Source organism: Podarcis erhardii (assembly GCF_964252035.2).
Source record: "Podarcis erhardii genome assembly, chromosome: 3".
NCBI lineage: Eukaryota > Metazoa > Chordata > Lepidosauria > Squamata > Lacertidae > Podarcis > Podarcis erhardii.
The window spans coordinates 92,033,035-92,054,633 of NC_138507.1; the positions used below are offsets into that span (position 1 = coordinate 92,033,035).

Here is a 21,599-nt window from a genome sequence, read left to right on the forward strand (position 1 = left end):
TCCTTCTTTATTGGTATGCTATAAATTAAATTCAAAACACAAAATATAAAAAATGAATCTTGTGGCATCTTAAAAACTACCAAATCTGTAAGCGTTCTAGGACTGCAGTTCACTTATTCATATATATTAAGAGGCTGCCCCTTTGAAAATTGCTACAGAATGAAAAGTAGCCTTCAAGTAATAGTTTATAATATTCCCTTCTATCATACTGACAAAACTCGATCCCCCGTCTTTTGCAGTGCTCTGAAATAAAGATGCAGGCATGAGTTTAAACTGTTAGTGGGGAAAACAATTTTTTGCAGTGATTTGTTTTTCCATTTTTGGACCATTTGTAAAATGTAACTCTGAAAACAATCTGTACCTAAACATTTCCACAGATCATTTACACTGATTAATGTTAGTGTCTTGTGGCAGTATCATTTTTTAAATGTTTGTGTCCTTTTTATCTGCTTTCATAGCAGCTGTATAATTTAATTTTGTATTAAGTAAAAATGGATAAACATAGTCTTTTTAGGGAAGCCTTGTTAGCTAGACAGTGCTTTCACATCCAGTATAACTTTACTGTCCATATTTAGGCATAGCTCTGGCTTTTGAGTATGGTTAGTCAATGCACGTTGGGCTCTGAAACACTGGATGTGGTCCAAGCAATGTAGTTCACTTCATAAATGTACATAATTCAAACTCAAGGATCAGGGTCCATTTTTCACCCTTAAAGGTCTGGTTTTACAGAAGCAAAGAATAAAGAATCAAAGCTGGATGATTTATAGTACTTCTTTGTCATAAACAAAAGTCTCTCATGCAAGCCGGGTGAGGGGAACACAGTAAAGCAAATATGTTTATATATTTTCTCTCACTGACTGGAAATTAAGTGGTTATGTGTTCAGGTACTTCCCTAGCAGAAAGGTGAAATTTAGTACACATAGAATCCAATGTACCTTGAATATTACAAAAGCCTGAAGTATGGTCTGTTGGACCTGTCAAAACTCAGGATATGAAATTAATTCTCCAACTGATCCTGCTACTTATTATTATGAAATATATTGGTGTTGGATTGTTTGTTTGTTTGTTTTTGCCACATGCAATTCAAAGCAACTTACAAGAAAAGAAAACACATGCATGCAAACATTAAAACCAGGGCAGGAGAAATTGAGACAGCCCTATGGTTGCCATGGAGATTGTGAAATCCCATGCAAAAGCAGTAGACAGAGCCTCAGTGTGAATGTTCAGTCTCTCCCAAAACTACTTTCGTCAGAGAAGTTTATGGGCAGCAGTTACAACCAGTGCTATTTTTCTAGAAAAAGGGGTACAGGAACTCACTATGATCGCCTCTCTTGCTCTCTTATAATGGCAATGGAACCTACCTTAGAGGTGCCGGAACTGAGTTCCCGCTGAAAGAAAGCTCTGGTTACAACAATGGTATCCCCAGTCTGACCCAGCAACAGATGGCAGTCCCAACCCCAAGGTGGAAGGGTTCCCAAGTGGGGTTAATGGAATCATTTTGAATCACAGAAACTCCCTACACCCACAGTCTGAGGTGATGCTGTGCCACATCAATTAGTTCAGCTGTACCCAGCTCACCCACCGAGGTCTCAGCAATACTCCTCGGATCGGTTCCATTCATGTTCAGATCAAGGATGAGGGTGGTCTGTCTATGAACTGACCTGGCACCAAACAACAAGCATGGAGAAAATTAGGAAGATTTTCCGAGCACACTGAGCCTGGCACTGCCATTCCTGCAGGAATGCAGCCTAGCTCTACATAATGCAAATGAACTGCACAAATGGCATATTGGAACTTATTGCCACCTACTGATTGCTAAAGATGCATACAGCTTTTGCACAGATCTCAATACCAAGTTTCCTATTTGTGATTTTTGTGTGCAGAAAAGATTTGGGCCTTTCGTTGCCCGTCATACAACAATTTTGCAATAAAATGGTCCGTCCAGTTGAAAGCAGATGGAATGGTGGTGTAATTAAACACCTCCCTGGAACTGTTTCACACGTGGCTTTTCCTACACAGACAGCTTCTCCATGTAGGAAAAGGCATGTGCAAAAAATGCATAAATATGTGGGTTGCTACAATCACATGTGTTCAAAGGAGCATGTTTGTGATTTTGGCTATGATCCTAAACATCTGGCCTTCATTACAGCTATGCTAATTCCATGCCGATTGCTGCCATCATTCACACATTTATTCAGCATTCACAACCTGAATGCTTAGAAAAACTGTAAGGATCATGATTTCCTGGAAAAAAAAAATGTATTATTCAGCTGTGTCCCCCTCATTATAATTATAATAAAAAACGGAATTCATTTATTCATTTACTTTAAAACAACTACTCATTGTCAGCTTTTGGAGAGCCACAGTGGTGTAATGATTAGAGTGTTAGACTATGACCTGGGAGACCAGGGTTTGAATTGGTATTCAGCCATGAAGCTCTCTGGGTGACTCACTCCCAGCCTAACCTACCTCGCAAGGTTGTTGTGAGAATAAAACGGGGAGAGGAGAACCATGTACCCACCTCAAGCTCTTTGGAGGAAAGATGGGATATAAACACAATAAATGAAATGAGAGTATTACATTATAGGCAATGGTCACCATCTGCCAGTTTACACTTGTGCACCACTGAAATGAATGGGAGCAGTACAAGACCATGGAGCATTATGTCCTTTGATGCCTATTTTTTAGAAATGTTAAGGATTCAGTTCCACAGTATCCAAGAAAACTTGAGGGGCCTCACGTGGGTTGTTTCTGCTTGCAGCTTAACTAATTGGGCTTTGTTGTTCTATAATTATGATTGATTTTATGAAATACTCGTTCTGGCTGTTTCTCAACATCCTCATTATCTCTCTAACTTAAATGTCACAATAGAGCAAAAACTTAGCCTTTGCTTTTGCCAAAGTTCTTACATCTTATTTCACTGCTTGACTAGGGTAAGCGATGAAAAGGATGCCCGAGGCTATCTCCAGGCCTTAGCCTCCAAAATGACGGAAGAACTAGAGGCCCTGAGGAACTCCAGTTTGGGGGCAAGAGCAACAGTAAGAAATTATTAAGTGTATTTTTTTAAAGATTTCCTGTGCCATCAAATAAATGCTTAGTGTGAGTTATATTAGCTACCAGTTACAGCAGATGAATCTTGAAAGGTGTTCCAGAGAACTGTCTAGTCCTGTTAGCTGGGCGAGTTTCAGTTAGTAAGGCTTGAGGATGCAGACAAGGTGCTTCAATCGGTCAGGACAACCATTTGCCCTCTGGACTCTTGCCCCTCTTGGCTGATGAAAACTGACAGGGACAGCAGGACAGCTGGCTTGGCCAGGAATGTGATTAATACCTCCTTCTGGGGTCCTCTTCCAACTCTGCAATTCTGTGATCATCCATTTAATTCTATAGTAATTTTAATCTGTTCACAAGGTAGTGTATATAGAAACAGTTATTTCAACATTACATTTAAATAATCAAACTGACTAAAATCACTGTTGTGGACAATAGTCCCCATTCCATGACATCCCAGTTTAAACTGTAAAGGTTGTATTTATTAAAGCTTGTTTAAAGGAGGTCAGAGAGGGCATGGAAACTTTCTCTGTGATAGATTCATCCCCATCCCCACGCCCTATGAATAAGTATTTTAATTGTTGCTAATGTATTCTGTAGCATAAATGGAATATACCATAAAACTACTATTGCCTATAAAAGAATAAGATAGTAGAACTCCTTTTTTTCTTACTTGGATCAAGGAAAGATAATGTATTTGGGGCATTGCCAGGACTCTTTTGGAAGACCATAAGATTGAAATGTAACAAATGCCTTAAATAAAAGGAAATGGCTTTTCTTTTTAGGACATGCCCTGGAAGATGCGGCGTTTTGCAAAACTGGATATGTCTGCAAGGTTAGAGCTACAGTCAGCCCTTGATGCAGAAATACGAGCCAAACAAGCCATTCAAGAGGAGTTAAATAAAGTTAAAGCTTGCAATATTGCAACAGAATGGTAAGAATTGGTGGTTCTAATGTTCTAGCTTGCAAAGACTTTTCTACAAAAGACATACTGATAAGTCCTCAAATATATTGCCTGTCAAACTATAATCTTACAATTATTCATGGCAGCCTGACTTAAAAGCAAAAGTTATCCTTCTATAATGTGTAGTTGAATCATTACTGGAAAATCTGTGCTTTTTTTAAGGTGCTTCAAAGATCTTTGTGGAAAATAAAATTTATGTTGCATTTTACAACCTTAAAAAAGCAATAAACTGCATTCCTCTGCTAGTTTACCATGATTGGCTTATGGATTCTGAAGAATGATCTTTTTCCATCACGATCCATTTTGTTGACTTAAGAAATTCAGTGATCGAGGGAGATGATTGAAGACAGATAATTTCTAGTAAATTGACTGCTCCAGGTCATATAATTTGTATAAAATTCTTGTTGCAGGCAAGACTTTTTAGTTGCCTTTGAAAACTAAAAGTAGCAGCAAGAGTCCAGCTAAGTAGCAGCATGAATTCTGTTCAATTTTCCCCATAGCAGAATTCAGCAATGAAACTGGCATGAAACATATTCTGTGACTGCTAACATAATCGATGTTTTAATAGTAATACCCAAAAAGCAAGACCCAAATAGCTATTTTTCATAAAGGGGTGATGGCCAACTCGAGCTTCAATTAATGCATTTTTGAAAGGTAGCCAAAGGCTTAACAAGCCAGTATTAGACTAGAATTTCCAGAATTAGTTACTGGAGTTGTATATTGGAACATGCATCTCCACCAGTAAACATCACCGTTGCTAGGAAATGGCCACCAAAAATAATCAGTGTTGTATTTTAAAATAGAAATCATTTATTCCCATGCCTGCTGCTCATACTGTTTTTCATAAACAGAGACTAGAGCCAGCTCAAAGGATATTCAGAGACTAATTCCTTTCTCAAGGTTCCTTGCTACAGTAGCACTCACTTCCATGTTTTGTGTTATACTTCTAACAGTGTGACGTGGCTGACATTGATCTTGACTGAACAGTGCTGAAAAAATATGTTCAAAGTAACAATTAAATAACATGGCCCTTACTAATTGGATCTCTCTCTATCTCTCTCTCTTTTTATTTGTATAAAGCAAACTACAGGAATCTGACAAGAAGAACTCTGACCTATTGTCAGAAATAGAGAGACTGAAAAAAGAGACAGAAGAACTCCGATCAGAAAAGGGTACGAGAATTGGTGTCCAAATAAAGGAAGGCAAAACCCACTCCACAGCAGTTGGGTATATCTTATCAAATAAGAATGGCGTCTTAGAGTGTGCTGACAGAATATGGACTCTGGCTTCTAAGATACCATCATAGCTCTTACATGATAAGATGTACCCACAGCTGATATAAAAATACAGAAGCACAGTTGTCTTGGTTCATAAAGTCTTTCTTCCAAATCCTTTTGTTTTTGTACTATACAGCAGTTGATCGCTATTTAATAGAAAGTTGCTGGCATAATGAGTAGTTACAACTCAGATATTTTATGTATCGTATGGTGAAGAAATCATTTAAAATGTGCCAATTCTTTTGATTTAAGCCACAAGCCACCTAGAGTAGTCTTATAGAGTGGGAAAATAAATTATAAATTATTTTCTCAAAAATAAATGTCTTATCGATTGCTCCTACAATCATTCTGTTTGTTTGTTTGTTTATTTACTTTGCTCTTCAATGTTTACCAGTGCCATTCTGGGTTACACCCAGTGTTTCTTTCTGTTGGCACAGAGTACCGCCACCTCTTTTCCCCCAGCCACCATCTTGCCGCCACCGCTTGCCTGCCCCCCGATTCACTTGTGCCTCTCTCCCCACACACCTTTGCCGCTTGCTCCTCTTCCATTGCTCCTGTTTCCCACGGCTGCAGGCACAGGCTCCCAGAGGTGCTTTGCCACGAATCTTATGATTGCCAAAGTGCCTTCCAGGAAGGTGCCTGGCGATCATAAAAGTCGCGTCCGAGCAGAGACGCTTTGGTGCGGCTTTTACGATTGTCAGGCACTTCCCTGGAAAGTGGTTTGGCGATTGTAAGGGTTGCACCAAAGTGCCTCTGGGAGGCTGTGCCTTCCACAGGAAGCAACAGCGACAGAGAAGGAAGCAGCAAACGTGGGGGGGGGAGCTGGGGGAGCAAGCAGGATGGTGGTGGTGTGTACTGGCACCTATTTTTCATCAACCAAAAAAACCCTCACTGGTTACAACTTAAACAATACCACAATCAGGGGCCGAACATTAAGATAGAAAAAGTTGATTCCTTCATGTACTATCATCCTATTCATTTTAATTGTTGTGCTTTTGCCCCATTGATGATGGTGAGTTTTCATGATCAAAATACGTGTTTACTTAGCTGAGTTATTACACATACATCTGATTTAAGGCCACGAGTGCTTCTTATTAGCTGTTCTTTCAAAAGGGCACGGTGAAGTCCTTGTGACAAATCAGTAGTAAGGTAGAATACAGTCTATTTGGATAGCTTCATAGTGGGGAATCTCCTCTGAAAAACTGTCCATGGAACACTAGTTGCACTGGACAAATGTTTCACTCAGTTTAAATTTAAAACCACCCAAGAAAAAGCCCAGGAAGTTATATTTGTTGGAGGAGCAGATAGAAAGGAATCCCTTTAATGGTAGAGTGTGGTAAGAACTGCATTTGTGAACGGAGAGATAAGCGGGCCAAACCAATATAGCTCTGTGAATCTGTAAACTTAACCTTACTCTGTCTTAGGTTGGATCTAGACACATCAAAAGTAGTGATTCAGTTAAACACGTTGTAAACTCACACAGGGAAATCCGGTAGGGAAAGACAGTCCCTCCAGAATGCCATCTGGTGTCACAGTGTTATATTGCATATACAACACATATAAACTACTTTTTCTTTACCAGTCTAGCTGAGTCCTTACTTATACAATCTGATCCTAAAAAAACTGTTTCAACTGCCATGGTACTAGAGTGGTTTTTTGCTGCTGCAGGGGCCAGAGTTTTGTAATTCATGGTACAGCAGCTCTTGATATATAAGGCCAGAGAATAGTTCTCAGATGCAATGAGGTTTACCAGTTGTGCACTTGCACCAGTACTGGAAATCTTCATTGTATCCAGAGGATGTAGCTCTAAGAACTTTAAGTACAATGGTTGTAAGTATGAGAATTAGAAAAAGATGCTAATAAATTAATATGCAAACTTAATTATTTTAAGATCTTGTTGCAAATGACATGATGTTGTACTTTGGAGTGTTACAGCTCTGCTTCCTTTTTCTTTTCCTGAGCTGTGGAGCAAGCTGGTGCATTTTGGAGTAGCAACAGAGATAACTCAAGAAGGACAACCCATAGACAATGACCCAGTTGGCCATTTTCTATAGGTTAAAGACTTGCTGCTGTTTTCTAGGTGTAAAGCACCAAGACTCACAGAATTCTTTCTTGGCATTTTTGAATGCGCCTACCTCTGCTCTGGATCAATTTGAAGTAAGTAAACAGCTGATGTATTATATATTTTGATGTCATATGCATATTTGGTTTGTGGTCACTACTGCTTTGAAATAATAACTACACTTATGTGTTGGGGGGAAATTCACCATGCAAGCCTATCATGTCTATTCAGAAGCAAGTCACCTTGAGTTCAGTGATGCATGCTCCTGTGTAAATGTATATAGCATTGCAGCCTTGGATCTCTAAGGAACGTGTATTATTTGTCTTATACTTAGGTTTTGATACTGTGTTGTATTTTATTGCATTATTTCCATGCATTTCTATAGGGACCTTTTAACTGCAACTCCCATATGTTCAAATCAGAAATTTACTTCAGACATGTAGTAAAGCAGAAACCCTCCAGATTCTGTTATTTTTTTCAGATATTTTATTTTAGGCATTTATTTTCATGTCTCTGATTTTTCAAAATAATTAGGTTGCTGATTTCATAGAAAGCAGGGGATGTATCTTAAAATAGAAATGAAAAGTATTGTGGATTCCATTGTCTTCCTTGTTCAAATAAAGTAAGGGTCCTATTATGTAAAACACTTAGGTACAAATCTTACTTTTAACAATATTTCTGTCTCATTCTATTATGAATGGAAAATACAGAACAGAATAGTTTCATAAAATACTGCGACCTCTTGTCTCCCTTTGTTTTCTGAACTGCTTCCTTAGCACAGATGAGATTAGAAAACCAAGACAAAGTGCAAGATAATAGATTGTGTCTAAGCAACCTGCAAAATTTCACCCAAATGCCCCTTCACTTTAGGAACTGCATGCAAGAATAGCATTGCTTTGTCCTGTTTGAGGATGATAGTGCTTTTGTGACACCAGCAAGCGTGCCACCTCTTCTTAGGCTTCTTTGTATTCTTAGCACTCAGCAATCTACACACTTTACATTTAAGGACGCCGTGTTTAAAATGTTTAGAAAACTCAGGACAGAGCAGCAAAATAACCAGACCGTACAATAGTGACGGGATAAAATCAGGCCAAATCTTTATTGACACCAGCAGGCGGGGCAAGGGTTGGCATGGCATTGGGTCCCAGGATCAGTTCATCATTCCACAAGCCGCATGTTGATGGAATGGATCCGCTGGGTTAGGATCGCTCCAAACCTGTACGACAGGAATCAGCCAGTGTTGAATCTTGCTGTGGTGCAAGCCAAGCAAGCAAGGTCTCACTGGCGGACCAGAGTGCAGATTCCAACCAGGCAGATACCAAACCCACACTTGGGTTTGCCATGGTCAATCCTCCCCCTCGGGCCCCTTGTGGGGGCCCCCCTATACAATGTTGATCCTGACCAATGCCATTTCCACCCTCATACAAACAACATTCTTCCACCTAACAAAGGAAAGCCATAATTTCACCGAGGGAAAGGCAAAAAAACCCCAACCAAGTGCCAATCACATTGAGAGAGAGAAATTCCTTTCCAGTCCAAAATTGCTCAGTTAAGGCGCTAACCCGAGGGTGGATGGGCAGAAAGCTCTCAAAGCAAAATGACTGTGAGCTCCAGGGGAAGCAGCGTTAGGCTTTCCCCTCCCTTCTGCAGCAAGGGCTCATGGGACAGCTTTTTCCCATGAGCCCATCACACAGAGAAGATACTGGGCAAAACCTTGCCCAGTATTTTGCTGCAATCTATGGGCCAAAGCGCCTCCGGTCAAGGCGTCCAGTGCTTATTGGGCATGAAACAGGGCTTGTAAGCACAACTGAGAAATAGAACTCAATTTGAGGAAGAAAGAGACACATTGGCCAAGATCACATGTTATATTCAGCCAAACCATGCTAAGCACAGATCGATCAGCCATAGTTTGGTTTAGTATGTTGTCCCAACCTGAGCTTATGGTTTAGCTCTCTCCAGGCAAGCCATGAGCTGTAACCAAGATTTGTTCTATGGTTTACACATTGTGCTTTATCACTATTGGGCGGATACCTTACTAACATGACCACAGCAATGTACTATAGCTGAAGCAAAGGGGACTGAGTAAAGGCAGGGACCTGGGATCTAAACACAGATGAGATTATGGACTGGGGTGAAGGTCCCAATTGATTGAGGGGGTGGGGAAGGAAGGGCAAATGGAAGAAAAATTGGAGCTGGAAAAGGAAACTGTTGCTGTCACTTGCCCAGTCACACAGATGTAGCCCATCTTTATGGCCACAGACATTTTGTTAGTTTGGATAGTAAAATCCTGCCACTAAGAAATTGTGACAATTAATGGCACATTCCACATCTGCATAATTCTCCTAAAGGTACAGCAAACCTAAAGAGTCTATATTGTTCCAACAATCCTGTGTTCCCTTGCACTGTCTTTAATATAATTAAACTACTATGTAATATTGATAGAATAATAGTCAGTTAACAAAAGCTGTTCAAAAGGTATACTAAAAAATAATAATATGTAAATCATTTGGAATCTTTCTTCACTTGATTTCTCAACAGTATGGCGGTGCTGGTTATTTTCACAAAACAGAAGTTTTCATCTATCTGTTTCTGTTTCTTTACTGCTCTATACGTTAAAATAGGATTCCTTTTCTTCTTCATCATCCTCATTGATTGATTTTATGGATGACGTAAGTCAAACCAGCAAATTATTCAGTAGAAATCAGATTGATTTGGCAAATTTGAATAGTAATGCAGTCACTTTAACAAGCCGTGCCATCAAGAGCATGAAAATCTACAGAAGGTTTTAGTGCTCCTGATATGTTTAAATCCTGAGTATTTATCAATATAGTTCTTTTTTAATGGCATGCATTTGTGTATGTGTCTGTTGCTTTGTTTTGCTATGAGAAGGAGCTGAGATGCCTCACACTCACTCTGCCCTAATATTTTCTACATTGTTATTGATATTGTTTGGTCAGAAGTTGACCTTTAAAATATATTGCTGCAATTTGGTTTTTGTTTTCGGTGAGTGTAAGTGTATTATCTTCCTTTGCTTTGTGGCTGTTTTCTTTCCTCTGCTCAGTTTTTTTCCCTTCATATCAGTGATTTCTGCAGACTTTTTGAATTTCAGATGGCAACTAAGCATTATGATTCTTAACACCATCCATTTTTATTTTACTTTTTAATATTGGACATTGACAAAATTATTAACCTAACTGATTTTATACCAGCTAATGGATGTTTTTCAAATTGACTGCATTATTTTATCGCAAGGATTTTTGTAGTGGATCAATAAATTAAAGACTAGGAATGTTGTAATCCCAGCTCCTTTTGAAAAAACATTAAATACAACCATGTGGTAGAAAAAATATTCTTACCACTGAATATGGGAGTCCATAGAGAATGGTGATGTAAAGAGGGTGCAGTGAATACTCATATTCTGATAAAAAATGTTTCACAAGTATACATCCAGTTATTGTGTGAGTAGTACTGTGCTCTAGTGCTTGTGATGTCATCATTGTGCTTGTGATTTTCACCATTGAAGTATTTGACAACTATCTGAGTTAACAAGGAGCAAAACAGAATTTGTCTTTTAAAATGGACTTGAGAGTTCAGCAGTGCACTTTTTTGTCCTATTTACAGATTTAGGGTTTTATCCAACTAGGTCATACTTAGAGAAGACCTGTGGAAGTCAGTGGACATCAGTTAATCCTGACTAACTTAGGTGCATTGATTTGATTTCTCTGGGTCAACTCTTGACTTAGTAGGATACAAACCTAGATTGGATTTTTATCTTCAGTACATTTCAAAGGCACTCTGATTCAACAGGGCTTAGAGGATTGCAATCTATATAAAGTAGACCTTTTGGGTAAAAATGATAGATAAGGTCTAGATACAAAACAGAGCTTCAAAACCTCTATTTTACATGAGTGTAAGAAAGGTTTTTGTTTTCTGTTGCTTACCATTTGTTTCTGAACGGTATACATGTTCCCAGTCTGCAACATTAGAACTAGCACTTCCTTGTATTTAAAATCCTTTAAAAAAAATAATGACCTTTTTATTGTAGCATAACACCACTCCCACCTCACTCCAAATCAAAGATCCTACTTGCCTTCATTATAAGTGCTTGTTTAATTGATTTCAACTATAGTAACAGCATTGTGCATATATTTGCACATTATTACACAACAATAGTTCTATGTTCACAGTAGCTTAACTAATTTGCCCAAGCACACTGATGAAATCTACCACACAACTTGAATTTTCAGAAGTTTGTAGCTGCTGAAGAGTTAGCTAATGGAGATATTGGCCCTGTTAACACATCACGCTAAGCCAAACCATGGCATAGCATGAACAAACAAGTATGTGGAAAGGAGATCACGGCTGCTTTTCACCTCCTCAGGTATTTTGTAGCTGCATTTCTCTAAACTAAGCTGTGATTTGGCTTAGCATGCTTGTGGTTTAGCTCTCTCCTGGCAAATGTTGAGCTGCAACCAAGGTTTGTCCTGCACCTTTTACTCATTTGTGCTAAGCTATGGTCTGGCTCAGAGTTACGTGCAAACAAGGGCACTGACTAGCGGGATGTTTCCTTGATATTTATGCTGCAATCATAAAATGGAAATTAATTTGTGCTGATTTCAATAATTGTGGTGCATTGTCTGCTTATATTAAGAGGCTCTTGGTAGTAAATCCATTTAAGGGGGCTGTAGATGAATAGTCAGTGGATTTCTGCATCATGGTAATGCTAGATTTCTACCCGCTTCAGACAAACTGCTTACTGTGAAGGAGAAGTCTCCACATACTGAGATTTAAAACAACCCCTTTATTAATAATAGAATTCTCGTCTCCTGGCTGTTACAGGCTCCCCCAGATCACAGATCCCTTCTTCAAAGTCAGTCTCTGATCTCGCTTCTCCTGGTGCCCACTCATCAGTACCCAGACACCACCCCTCAGTGTCCAGCCAGTCCCTGGCAATAGCTAACTGTAGCCAAGCTAACTCCAGCTGTGTAAAGTCACCACAGCTATTGAAAGGGCTTCAAGCCACAGAGGTCACTTTACCTGATTCTTTTGAGGGAGCACCGCCCCATCTTTGCTACCTTTCCATTTGTTCTGTTACACACAAAACACAAGTTTGTGTTTCTCCGAGGCAAATAATTTATATACTTAAACAAAACTATGAACAATTGCAGCTTACTTTAATTAGGCTAACAAGAAAGCATATAATTTTTCTATTTTTACTAGGGAAAGATAAGTGTCTAGGTTCGCAGCTGCACTTAACAGTAGACTGCAGATGGAAGGAGAACAAATATCCCACTGTGAAAATGAGTCACTGGTGCTGTTGCATTACATTTTGTCTCCTTCCAGAGGTATCTCACTGAGGACCTGCTGCACAGTTAGCCCATCTTCTTCAAGAACATTCTAAGTTATGCTTTACTTCAAATAAACATTTTTCACCATTGTACCTTTCTGAAAATACTAAGTGACCCTGTCCATTCCCAGTTATAAAGAATGTTGTGCTGTTCGAATTTAGGTTTCCCCCATTCCCCTCCACCGCAAGGTGCAGGTGGTGTAATGTGAAGAAGGGGTTAGAATTATTTGATTATTTCTAGAATTAGAACTTGCATTTCATGAGGACCTTGCTATTACATTCTCCATACTTCCCATAACATTCATGACCAGGAGTAGGTTTCTAGATTATCGTCGGTGACAGCAGCACAAGTTCACTAAGTTTACTTTTTCAAAAGATGTGCATTTTGTCATTATTCCATAATTCCATACAATTAAATAAATAAAATTGCTTCAGTGCAGTTCAATGCAAGTATCAAAATATCTAGAATTAGAAAGATTCCTCCCAAACGATTCCCCCTTCCCTAGTCAGATACCCACCAACTCAGCCTCAATAGTTCCTGGGTCTATCAATATGTCCATACACACATATACGGTCATATAGTACCATCATCCTTCACTCTTGCCCTACAAATATATCACAGTAAGCAGAAGTCCTCAGACTGCTGATTTCATACTTTGGATACAGTAAGGTCAAATTCATTTAAGAAGGAAAAAAAGGAGGCTAGGAAGGTGTGCAGTAATCATTGAAGACTGTCCTTGGAATGAAAGTTACATTAATAGAAGAGTCCTGGGGTGTCTTGAGCTGAGTTCCCCTCATTAGAAAGGGAAATTTAAACTAGCATAGATTTTTATAAATTTAAGATGTTTTCCATCATGTTCTATAAGAAAGAATAGTAGGGCAAGAAAAGTAAAATGTTTCTCAACTATCAGTAGGTTTATGATCATATTACAAAGTTTATGCTCCTCTCGTAAAACTGCCAGATTATCCTTAACATTTTTAAGCAGTGCTAATTTTTAACAGTGACTGTCTTCATTTTGCCCCAACCACTCCAATATGATTCTATTAACAAGGACAGCAGGTAGTGTTAAGTTGCCCTCTATTATAGGATTTAAAAAATATGTTCTAAATGCTCTCTCTCTTAAAAAAAAAAAAAACAACTGTTGAAAGCAAAGTTCATAAATCCACCTGATTTGAAAATGCACCTTCTGGGGGGCTGGGTCTGCTTCTTTTGAGACTATGCCAGCATTTCCTCCTCCTTTGACACCTCGGACTGTGCCATTGTGCTCCCTCTCTCTGCCATCATTGAAGGGGTCTCCCTGCCATTCAGTGGTCCAGCCTCCTCCCTCTGAGTCAAGGTGGAGGGAGCCTGCAAAACTCTGAGGAAGATTTTCAACAGAAGGGCCCAGTTCCAAGTTGGGGGCCCGAGTTGGAGAGCTCTGATTCATGGCCTCTTACTTGCACTCATGGTCCTCACCAGAGTCCTCAGGGTGGGCCATGACACATAGCTTCATGGCTTAGCAGGAATTTTAACCTCCTGCCCTACACCGTCCTGACTCTTGGTAGCAATATAATATTTGAAAAAAAGATTATTTTATTTTATTTTTTATCATTAGACCATTGAAATGTTTTAATTTTTTTTATGGTTCAGTTTTCAGTTAGTTCCCCATATTACCTTTCTTTGCAAAGAATTGCTGCCTTGTCTTCCATAGGTGAGGAGCATCACCTGAGGAACGCAGAGCTGTTTCCCAGTAATTGCATACATCCTTGTGTATCCATCTTTCCTTCTTGATCAAGTTAAAATGAAAGCTTAGCAGAGAAGTTGGAAGGAACTGAAGTATTACCAGAGCCTTCCTTCCTTCCTACTTTAGCAGTACCTTATGGCACATTTTTGGGGGGGGGGAAGAAGGGGCAGAGTAGTTTGTATGCTGGCAGCCCTATCATTTACAGACTTGGCTTAGGGGACCCCTAAATGTGAATATACAGTCATGTGTCAAAAAACTTTCATTACTGGTACGTAACGGTATTCCTTGTGTTCCTGAGTTGATTTCTTCTCACATGGAGTCAGATCATGCTCAGTCATTTCTATTGCCTTGCAGATGTAGTCTTGCCACAATGAACTTTCTATATAGCCTCTAGGACAAGCCTACACAGCTGCCAAATGTAACCTATTCAGCTATATATCACTGGCCACTGAGAAACCTGGAAGGCCTTAAATTGCAAAACTGTGGGATTGCCAAGACATAGTAAGCCATAATGTATAGTTAATTTAGCAGGTCACAAATTATTTAAGCCTATGCCAAATGACCTTTTTATCAGTCTGAGTTGAAAGACTTTGAGCATTTCTAAGGATTTGAGCATTTATTAGGAAAGGTTCATAGCTGCATTGTAAGCAGAACACTTTTGGCGCTCACATGAAGATCATGATTTCCTTTGGGGAGAAGTTCTCTCAATGACAGTAGTGGAGAGGAATTGCATCACAGAGGAAAGGGGTTAAATTGCCTCTCTCTGCCTGATAAAAACCTGATAATTATCACTCTTCCCCAACTGATGTTATTCACCTTTTCAAAAAAAAGTCATGTTAAATACAAAGATACATTTAACTAACTTTCTGTTTAGTTTGTCCCTTAAAATAGTTGTGAGAGAGGTGGCTGTTATGAACATGCAAGTTTGAAAAATTGTTATCCTGTATTTAGTTCTTTTGGTTTCCTTTTAAAAAAGAATTCCCTATTACATGTCTCTGTCCTCACAATTCAAAGTATTGTACATATTACTGTATGTGTCTTGTGATGGAAATTTGGATCTGGATTATGTGCCTTTCTGTTTCGTTCTGTTAACAGTCTCCTCCTTTCTCTGTTAAAGCGCTCTCCTTCCTGTATTCCAGCTCACAAAGGCAGACGTGTAAGAGGATGTCTTGCTGTGTGTGGCCTTTTAGTTTTGCCTATGATGCACATGCTTTTTCCTTTGTTTAATGTAGACCATTTTTGTTGATGCTGTTTATGCCATGCATATTTATACTGCTGCTTGTCTTGTGCTACTGCTGCTCCTATACTTTCATTGCATTCAGTACTGTTTAAGTAAAAGTTCTGGAGAATGTGTGTGGCGTTTTCGTTTTTTAATGTTGCACTCTTGGCACTCGAATGTCACAGAAACAAAAGATGACGGTAAACTGGGGTTGTTAAAACTAATTAGGTTACAGTGCATGATTATAAACAGAATTAAAACCCACTTCTTCGTCTGCCTTGCTTCCTGTAGGAAACAAGATAATACAGCAAGACAAGATAATACAGAAGTTTTTGTCTTGGTAGATTAATTTGATTTATTTTTTTCTAAATAAGGAGACACTGAACTTAAAATCAGTAATCAATTTCAGTTATTCTTACTATTGCTGTGATTCTGTCCTAAACACAATGGGCCCTAGCTGAGAGCAAGCAGAACGGTGCCTCGCCCAGCTTATTGTCAAGGATACTAATGGTGTTTTCAGTTTTAGTTGTCTGTTTATTGGGCAGAAAAAAACACAACCGTGACCTAGTCTAGAAGCCAATTCACACAACCTAACATTCCTGCATAGTGCAGGATGTGTGTGTGTGCTAGAGGGCCCCTTCGATCCCTTCCGACTCAACAGTTTGAACAGGTGACGAGCACTATGCAACTTGAGAAAACTGATAATTGGATAGGCAGTGTGTGTTTTCAGTACAGGACACTGCACACACCTACATTAGGTCACTCTTTGATGAGGGACTTCTTCACCCAGTAACCTTTTTCTCTCAGATTAGGGTGTATCAGTGCATGAATAGCTGAAGGCCAATTACTAGACCTATGAGTGTAATGGTACTTTCTGGACTGTGTTGAAAGCTCTGGTTATTTGAACAATGTACATAGAAAGTGCAAGCAGCATGTGCAAACCAGTTTTTTGCATTTCCCTTGTCCTTTATTTGGGAGGAGGAATGAAGGAAAGCACCAATTTTGGGGTGGGGGGCTTAGATATGTGCAAATCCTCCGATTATATTTCCTCCATGCTGACACATAGATAAGGCATATGATATTGTGAGGCTTTGCCAAAGTATGTTTGCAGCAGGCATCCCTGGGAACAATGTCAGGCACAGCCCTCAGAGGAGATGGGAAGAGCTTCAACAATTCCTCCAATAGATGTTCAGTATTTACAAGCAATATTTTCAAACAATGTAGAAATAAAGCCTTCTTTAGTACACTAATCTATAAAGAAAATATAATTCCTGATATTCAGAGGGGAGTGCATTTTTAAAAAAATGCTGAGCATAGAAAAGAATTTCTGCCGCTGATTGCTGCACTGCTTGAAACAGTTTATATGTATCAAGCTGGTGTATTGTTTAGCATTTGGTTGCTTATAGTATTCTGAACTTGTAGTTCCCATCTTTCTTAAAAGAACCAAACAGCGGTTTGTGTCACAGTTGCTGCTTTGCCCAGTGTAAACACATGTAAAAAAAGAAAAGAAAAGAAAAGGCAAACCAGACATTAAGATTGCCCATGCAGCTGTTATCTACTAATACCTTTTAAGGGGCAAATGGGTAGGGAAGCTTTTAATGTTTGACACACTATTGTTTTTTAATATTTTGTTGGAAGCTACCCAGAGTGGCTGGGGAGGGTAATAATAATAATAATAATAATAATAATAATAATAATAATAATATACAGCCCAGATGTGTCCTCTATAGTAATAAAAATAGTTTAATTTTTGTGCTCTCTGGGACAACACAATCTCCCAACAGTTTTGTAAAACACAATAGTGAATTGCATTACAAATAAAAATATTCTAAGATGTTGGGTTTTCCAAAATGGCAATTGATGGTTTATTTGAAGCAACTAGATTATTTATGCAGAAAAATGTAATATTTGGACTGACCTCTATGCTATGGGGAGGGGGGTGGCAGGGCAGATTGGGGGAGCTGGTAACTAATGAGAAAGTTGTAAAGGTAAAGGTAAAGGTACCCCTGACCATTAGGCCCAGGCGCGTACAACTCTGGGGTTGTGTGCTCTTGCTCCATAGGCTGAGGGAGCCGGCGTTTGTCTGCAGACAGTTTTTCCGGGTCATGTGGTCAGCATGACTAAGCCACTTCTGGCGAACCAGAGCAGCGCACAGAAACGCCGTTTACCTTCCCGCCTCAGCGTTACCTATTTATCTACTTCTACTTCATGTGCTTTCGAACTGCTAGGTTGGCAGGAGCATGGACCGAGCAATGGGAGCTCACCCCCTCACAAGGAGTTGAACCACCGACCTTCTGATCGGGAAGCCCTAGGCTCTGTTGGTTAAGACCACAGCGCCACCCGCATCCCATATGAGAAAGCTGTAGTTCAACTAAATAAAGGAATTAGATTTTTAATTAAAACTGTCTTCCCTCAAATATATTTTCAAGGAAGCAAACCCATGTCTAGTATAGCAGTGTAAGAAAATATGTAGACTTAGCCCATTGTGTTTAATATAATCTTTAACATGAATATAGACAGAACAAGATGAAATCAAATATTGCATAACACCTAAACCATCAAACAATTTCTAATTACAGTAACCGAAAAAATTGAAATTAGAAAATGTAGATCAAGGCATCACTGCAGAACGGAATCTTTTTCTATTATTTTGCTTCTGATATTCACCCTTTATGAGATTCTTTTATTAGGCAAAATATATTCTAGCTTCTTTTGCTTAGCGTTGAAAACTTCAGACTACTACAAATCAAACAAAAACTTATAACTCAGCAGTTATAGTATGCTTGTACAAAATACTTTCATATGTCATGATGGGCAATTTCTCGTTGATAATCATAGTAATGTATTGTTATGCTTAACTCATTGGTATGGTTCCTTAACGATCAAGATTTAAATTAACAGTGGGGAAGCACCTTAACATATTTTTTTGCTATCCATTGCAATTCATAAAAGAACCCAAAATTCAGGAGTTTTAAATTAAAGAATAAGACAGTCTTGGTGACTCACAAGCATTATTACAGGCTTAACTTTATGTAAATTGATTATCCTATCCAACTGCCAACAAATGCTAAGAGTGGACTTTACTGATCCCTGCACAAGCCAGATAAACTGATGTTATGCTGCCATTGCAGGCAGGTAACCTAGCTCAAACATTTACAAATTGAGTGGCAAATTATTATTTATTTCTTTTGAAAATTTTGCTCCCCGATTTGCATTTCTATGTTTTTGAGAAAATTAGTGCATAATAAAAAAGTGGCTTTTAATTTTCTTCCCCTCCCTCTTCCCTTCCTTTTGCTTGTTTCTTTTCCTTGGTTGTTTCTCTAGATTGATTCTGTTGAAAATTTTACCTTATCTAATACGCCTTCGCGGGATGAAGATATCAAGTGTCACCTTCATTCAAGATCTAGGTCCCCTTCCACAGCTAGTGACATTGAACCAATTGAGGTACTCTCTCGTTTGCTTAAGATTCGTCTGTCCCACACCACAGTGTTAGAGAGGTTCGGAATGAATTAGGAGGCAAAATAGCCCTGAATAGTGTTTGATTTAAATTAGACTTAAAAACTATATCCAAGGACCAGTTCACATGCAGTTGTTTAGATGTGGGTTGCTGTACCTGTAAATGTAAAAATAATGCAGCACACACTTCTACAGTGGTACCTCGGTTTAAGAACAGCCCTGTTTACTATTCGGTTTACGAACTCCACAAAACCGGAAGTAGTGTCCTGGTTTGCGAACTCTACCTTGGTCTAAGAATGGAAGCCAAATGGTGGAAGGGCACCTGTGGCAGGAGGCCTCATTAGGGAAAGCACACCTCAGTTTAAGAATGGTTTCGGTTTAAGAATGGACTTCCGGAACAGATTAAGTTTATAAACCGAGGTACCACTGTACATTGTACAAAACACAATAATTAGGCTGTGAGGATTGGATCCGGATCCCTGTTGAATATACACTTCCAGGCAAACTTGGGTTTGCAGCCATCTTAATAATGTGTGAAATTGCCATAAGAAAGGAAGTAGCAGGTGGGAAATGGTACCAGCAAGGTTTGGTAAGGTGAGTGCTCTCGCTGCTTCCTTTCAGATATTCAACTGCACCTAGGATTGAGTGCTGCTTTGTTCATTTTGCATCTATTTGCTGCTGCTTCCTTTTTTTCTGGGCTGCTGAACCTTGCCAAATAATCTTTGCAATATTTTCTTGGGATGTTCCTTTTGGGGCGCATCTGAACCCATTATATTACATTGTTCCTCTGGAAACCTACAACCATGTTCTACACTTAGGCCAGAATCCAAAGGCCTATGGGGGTTTTATAACCATAAGCAGAATCCTATGCTGGGTGGCAAAAGTATTTTTGAAACTTATAGACATTTTGGAAAGAATTCATGATACATTATAGTTGCATGGAGATGGCATCAGGTTTAAAGGGAAAGGAAAAAAATTGCGGGTTGCTCAAACCCCTTCCATGAGCCAAAGTGGCTGTTTATTGGCCTTATATTCCTGGACTATGTTTCTGTTTTGGTTGAAATTACTTGGGCTTTTAATGTTCATACAACATCTCTGCAACTGACAGATACTCTTGCTATTCCAAAAAATAAAAAATCATTCTTCCTTGCATTTTTTGACTTTCAAATGCCACTAGGCCTTTCAAATAAGGGAGGGATTGCTAAGGTTTGGCCTTCCAAATGTTGTTGAACTGCAGCTCCTATCATCCCTGAACATTGGCTGTGCTGGCTGGAGCAGATGGGAGTTGGGAGTCCAACAACATCTGGAGGGCCACAGGTGGCCATACCAATGCAGCCCCTGAAATTAGGGGTGCAGGTCCCGGTCCCCCCCCCCCCCCGTTCTTAACTGCAAACTTAAGCATGGTTATAGCTAAGTTCAGTGGAACTTACTCCCAGGTAAGTGTCCATACCAATGTGGCCATAATTCACCTTTTGTTACAAACTGATTGGATGCTGTCAAACTACCATTAAGATTGCTTAACCAGTTTATAAAAAGCATTAGTGCCTCAGCTATCCCGCTTATTTGTTGAAATATGCTGCAAAAAAACTTCATCTTCCCCACACACAATCTTTTTCTTTTCAAAAGCCATTATCATTAGTCACACTTTGCTAAACTATTCTGCCACTCTTACAAGGGCATTTGTGTCAAGATGCTTTAGGTAGATTTTTTGCAATGCAACTGGCCTTCATTTTTTGGTAGTTAGCAGTTACATTTCTGGTACAACTATGAATTCACTATTGATGCAGAGGTGTTCTACTTCATTTAATTGGTAGCATGTTAGCTTGGGGGGGTCATTTCCTTAGAATATCCATCTCCCTGCATTGACCTCTAACAAACCACATCCATCACAGATGTCATATTCTGATAAAATGAGACACTTTTTACTGGTGTGTATCCAAAAGAATAATTCCCAAAATTGCTTTATGGATGCAAAATAACACAGCTGTCCCAAATCATAGGAAGCTAGCATACTGGAATTCACATTATTGATTTACAAAACCAAAGGAAAGAAAGATTATACATTTTTGTTGTTGCTGTAAGGTGAAAGTTTTACATTTGTGAATTATCTTTGCTAAATCACTAAGCATTGGGAGTTTATCCATTGAAACACATCATTAAGTACAATGCATTTGTCACTTGTCAGCATAGCTATCCTCAAGGTTGTAAAGGAGAACTTAAAAGATGTTTAAATATTTTGCTAGGTAGCAAGGTGATGAGCATGTTACTTGTACAATCATTCATTTATTTGCCTCCTTTAGTTCTTGTGCTCTTTTTGCTGAAGTTTGTTTGTGAAAGGCCTTTTAATGGTGTGCTTTTTTCACCTTAAGTAATTCTCAATATATATATGTTCAGGTTTCAGATCATCCTCTGCGTCCGGTTCACACACCAACCATGAGGTCACCATATATTGGTTCAGGACTCTCTGTGCCAAAGGTACCATAAGAAATTCTTGCAACAATT

The 21,599-nt window shown here is 39.1% G+C and overlaps 1 protein-coding gene across 4 annotated transcripts in view; it reads left to right on the forward strand.

Annotated features, from left to right (window-relative positions):
• The window catches only part of CDC42BPA (CDC42 binding protein kinase alpha), a 155,195-nt gene that overhangs the window by 102,404 nt on the left and 31,192 nt on the right, over nucleotides 1–21,599 (forward strand). For 2 of the 4 annotated variants that reach the window (XM_081854120.1, XM_081854117.1), the window contains exons 18-24: nucleotides 2,933–3,038; nucleotides 3,834–3,982; nucleotides 5,093–5,184; nucleotides 7,370–7,446; nucleotides 15,540–15,578; nucleotides 18,966–19,085; nucleotides 21,492–21,572. In XM_081854120.1, coding sequence (XP_081710246.1) covers nucleotides 2,933–3,038; nucleotides 3,834–3,982; nucleotides 5,093–5,184; nucleotides 7,370–7,446; nucleotides 15,540–15,578; nucleotides 18,966–19,085; nucleotides 21,492–21,572 — 664 coding nt within the window. The remainder of the gene's footprint in view (nucleotides 1–2,932; nucleotides 3,039–3,833; nucleotides 3,983–5,092; nucleotides 5,185–7,369; nucleotides 7,447–15,539; nucleotides 15,579–18,965; nucleotides 19,086–21,491; nucleotides 21,573–21,599) is intronic. The other 2 variants (XM_081854118.1, XM_081854119.1) reach the window with 2 other exon arrangements.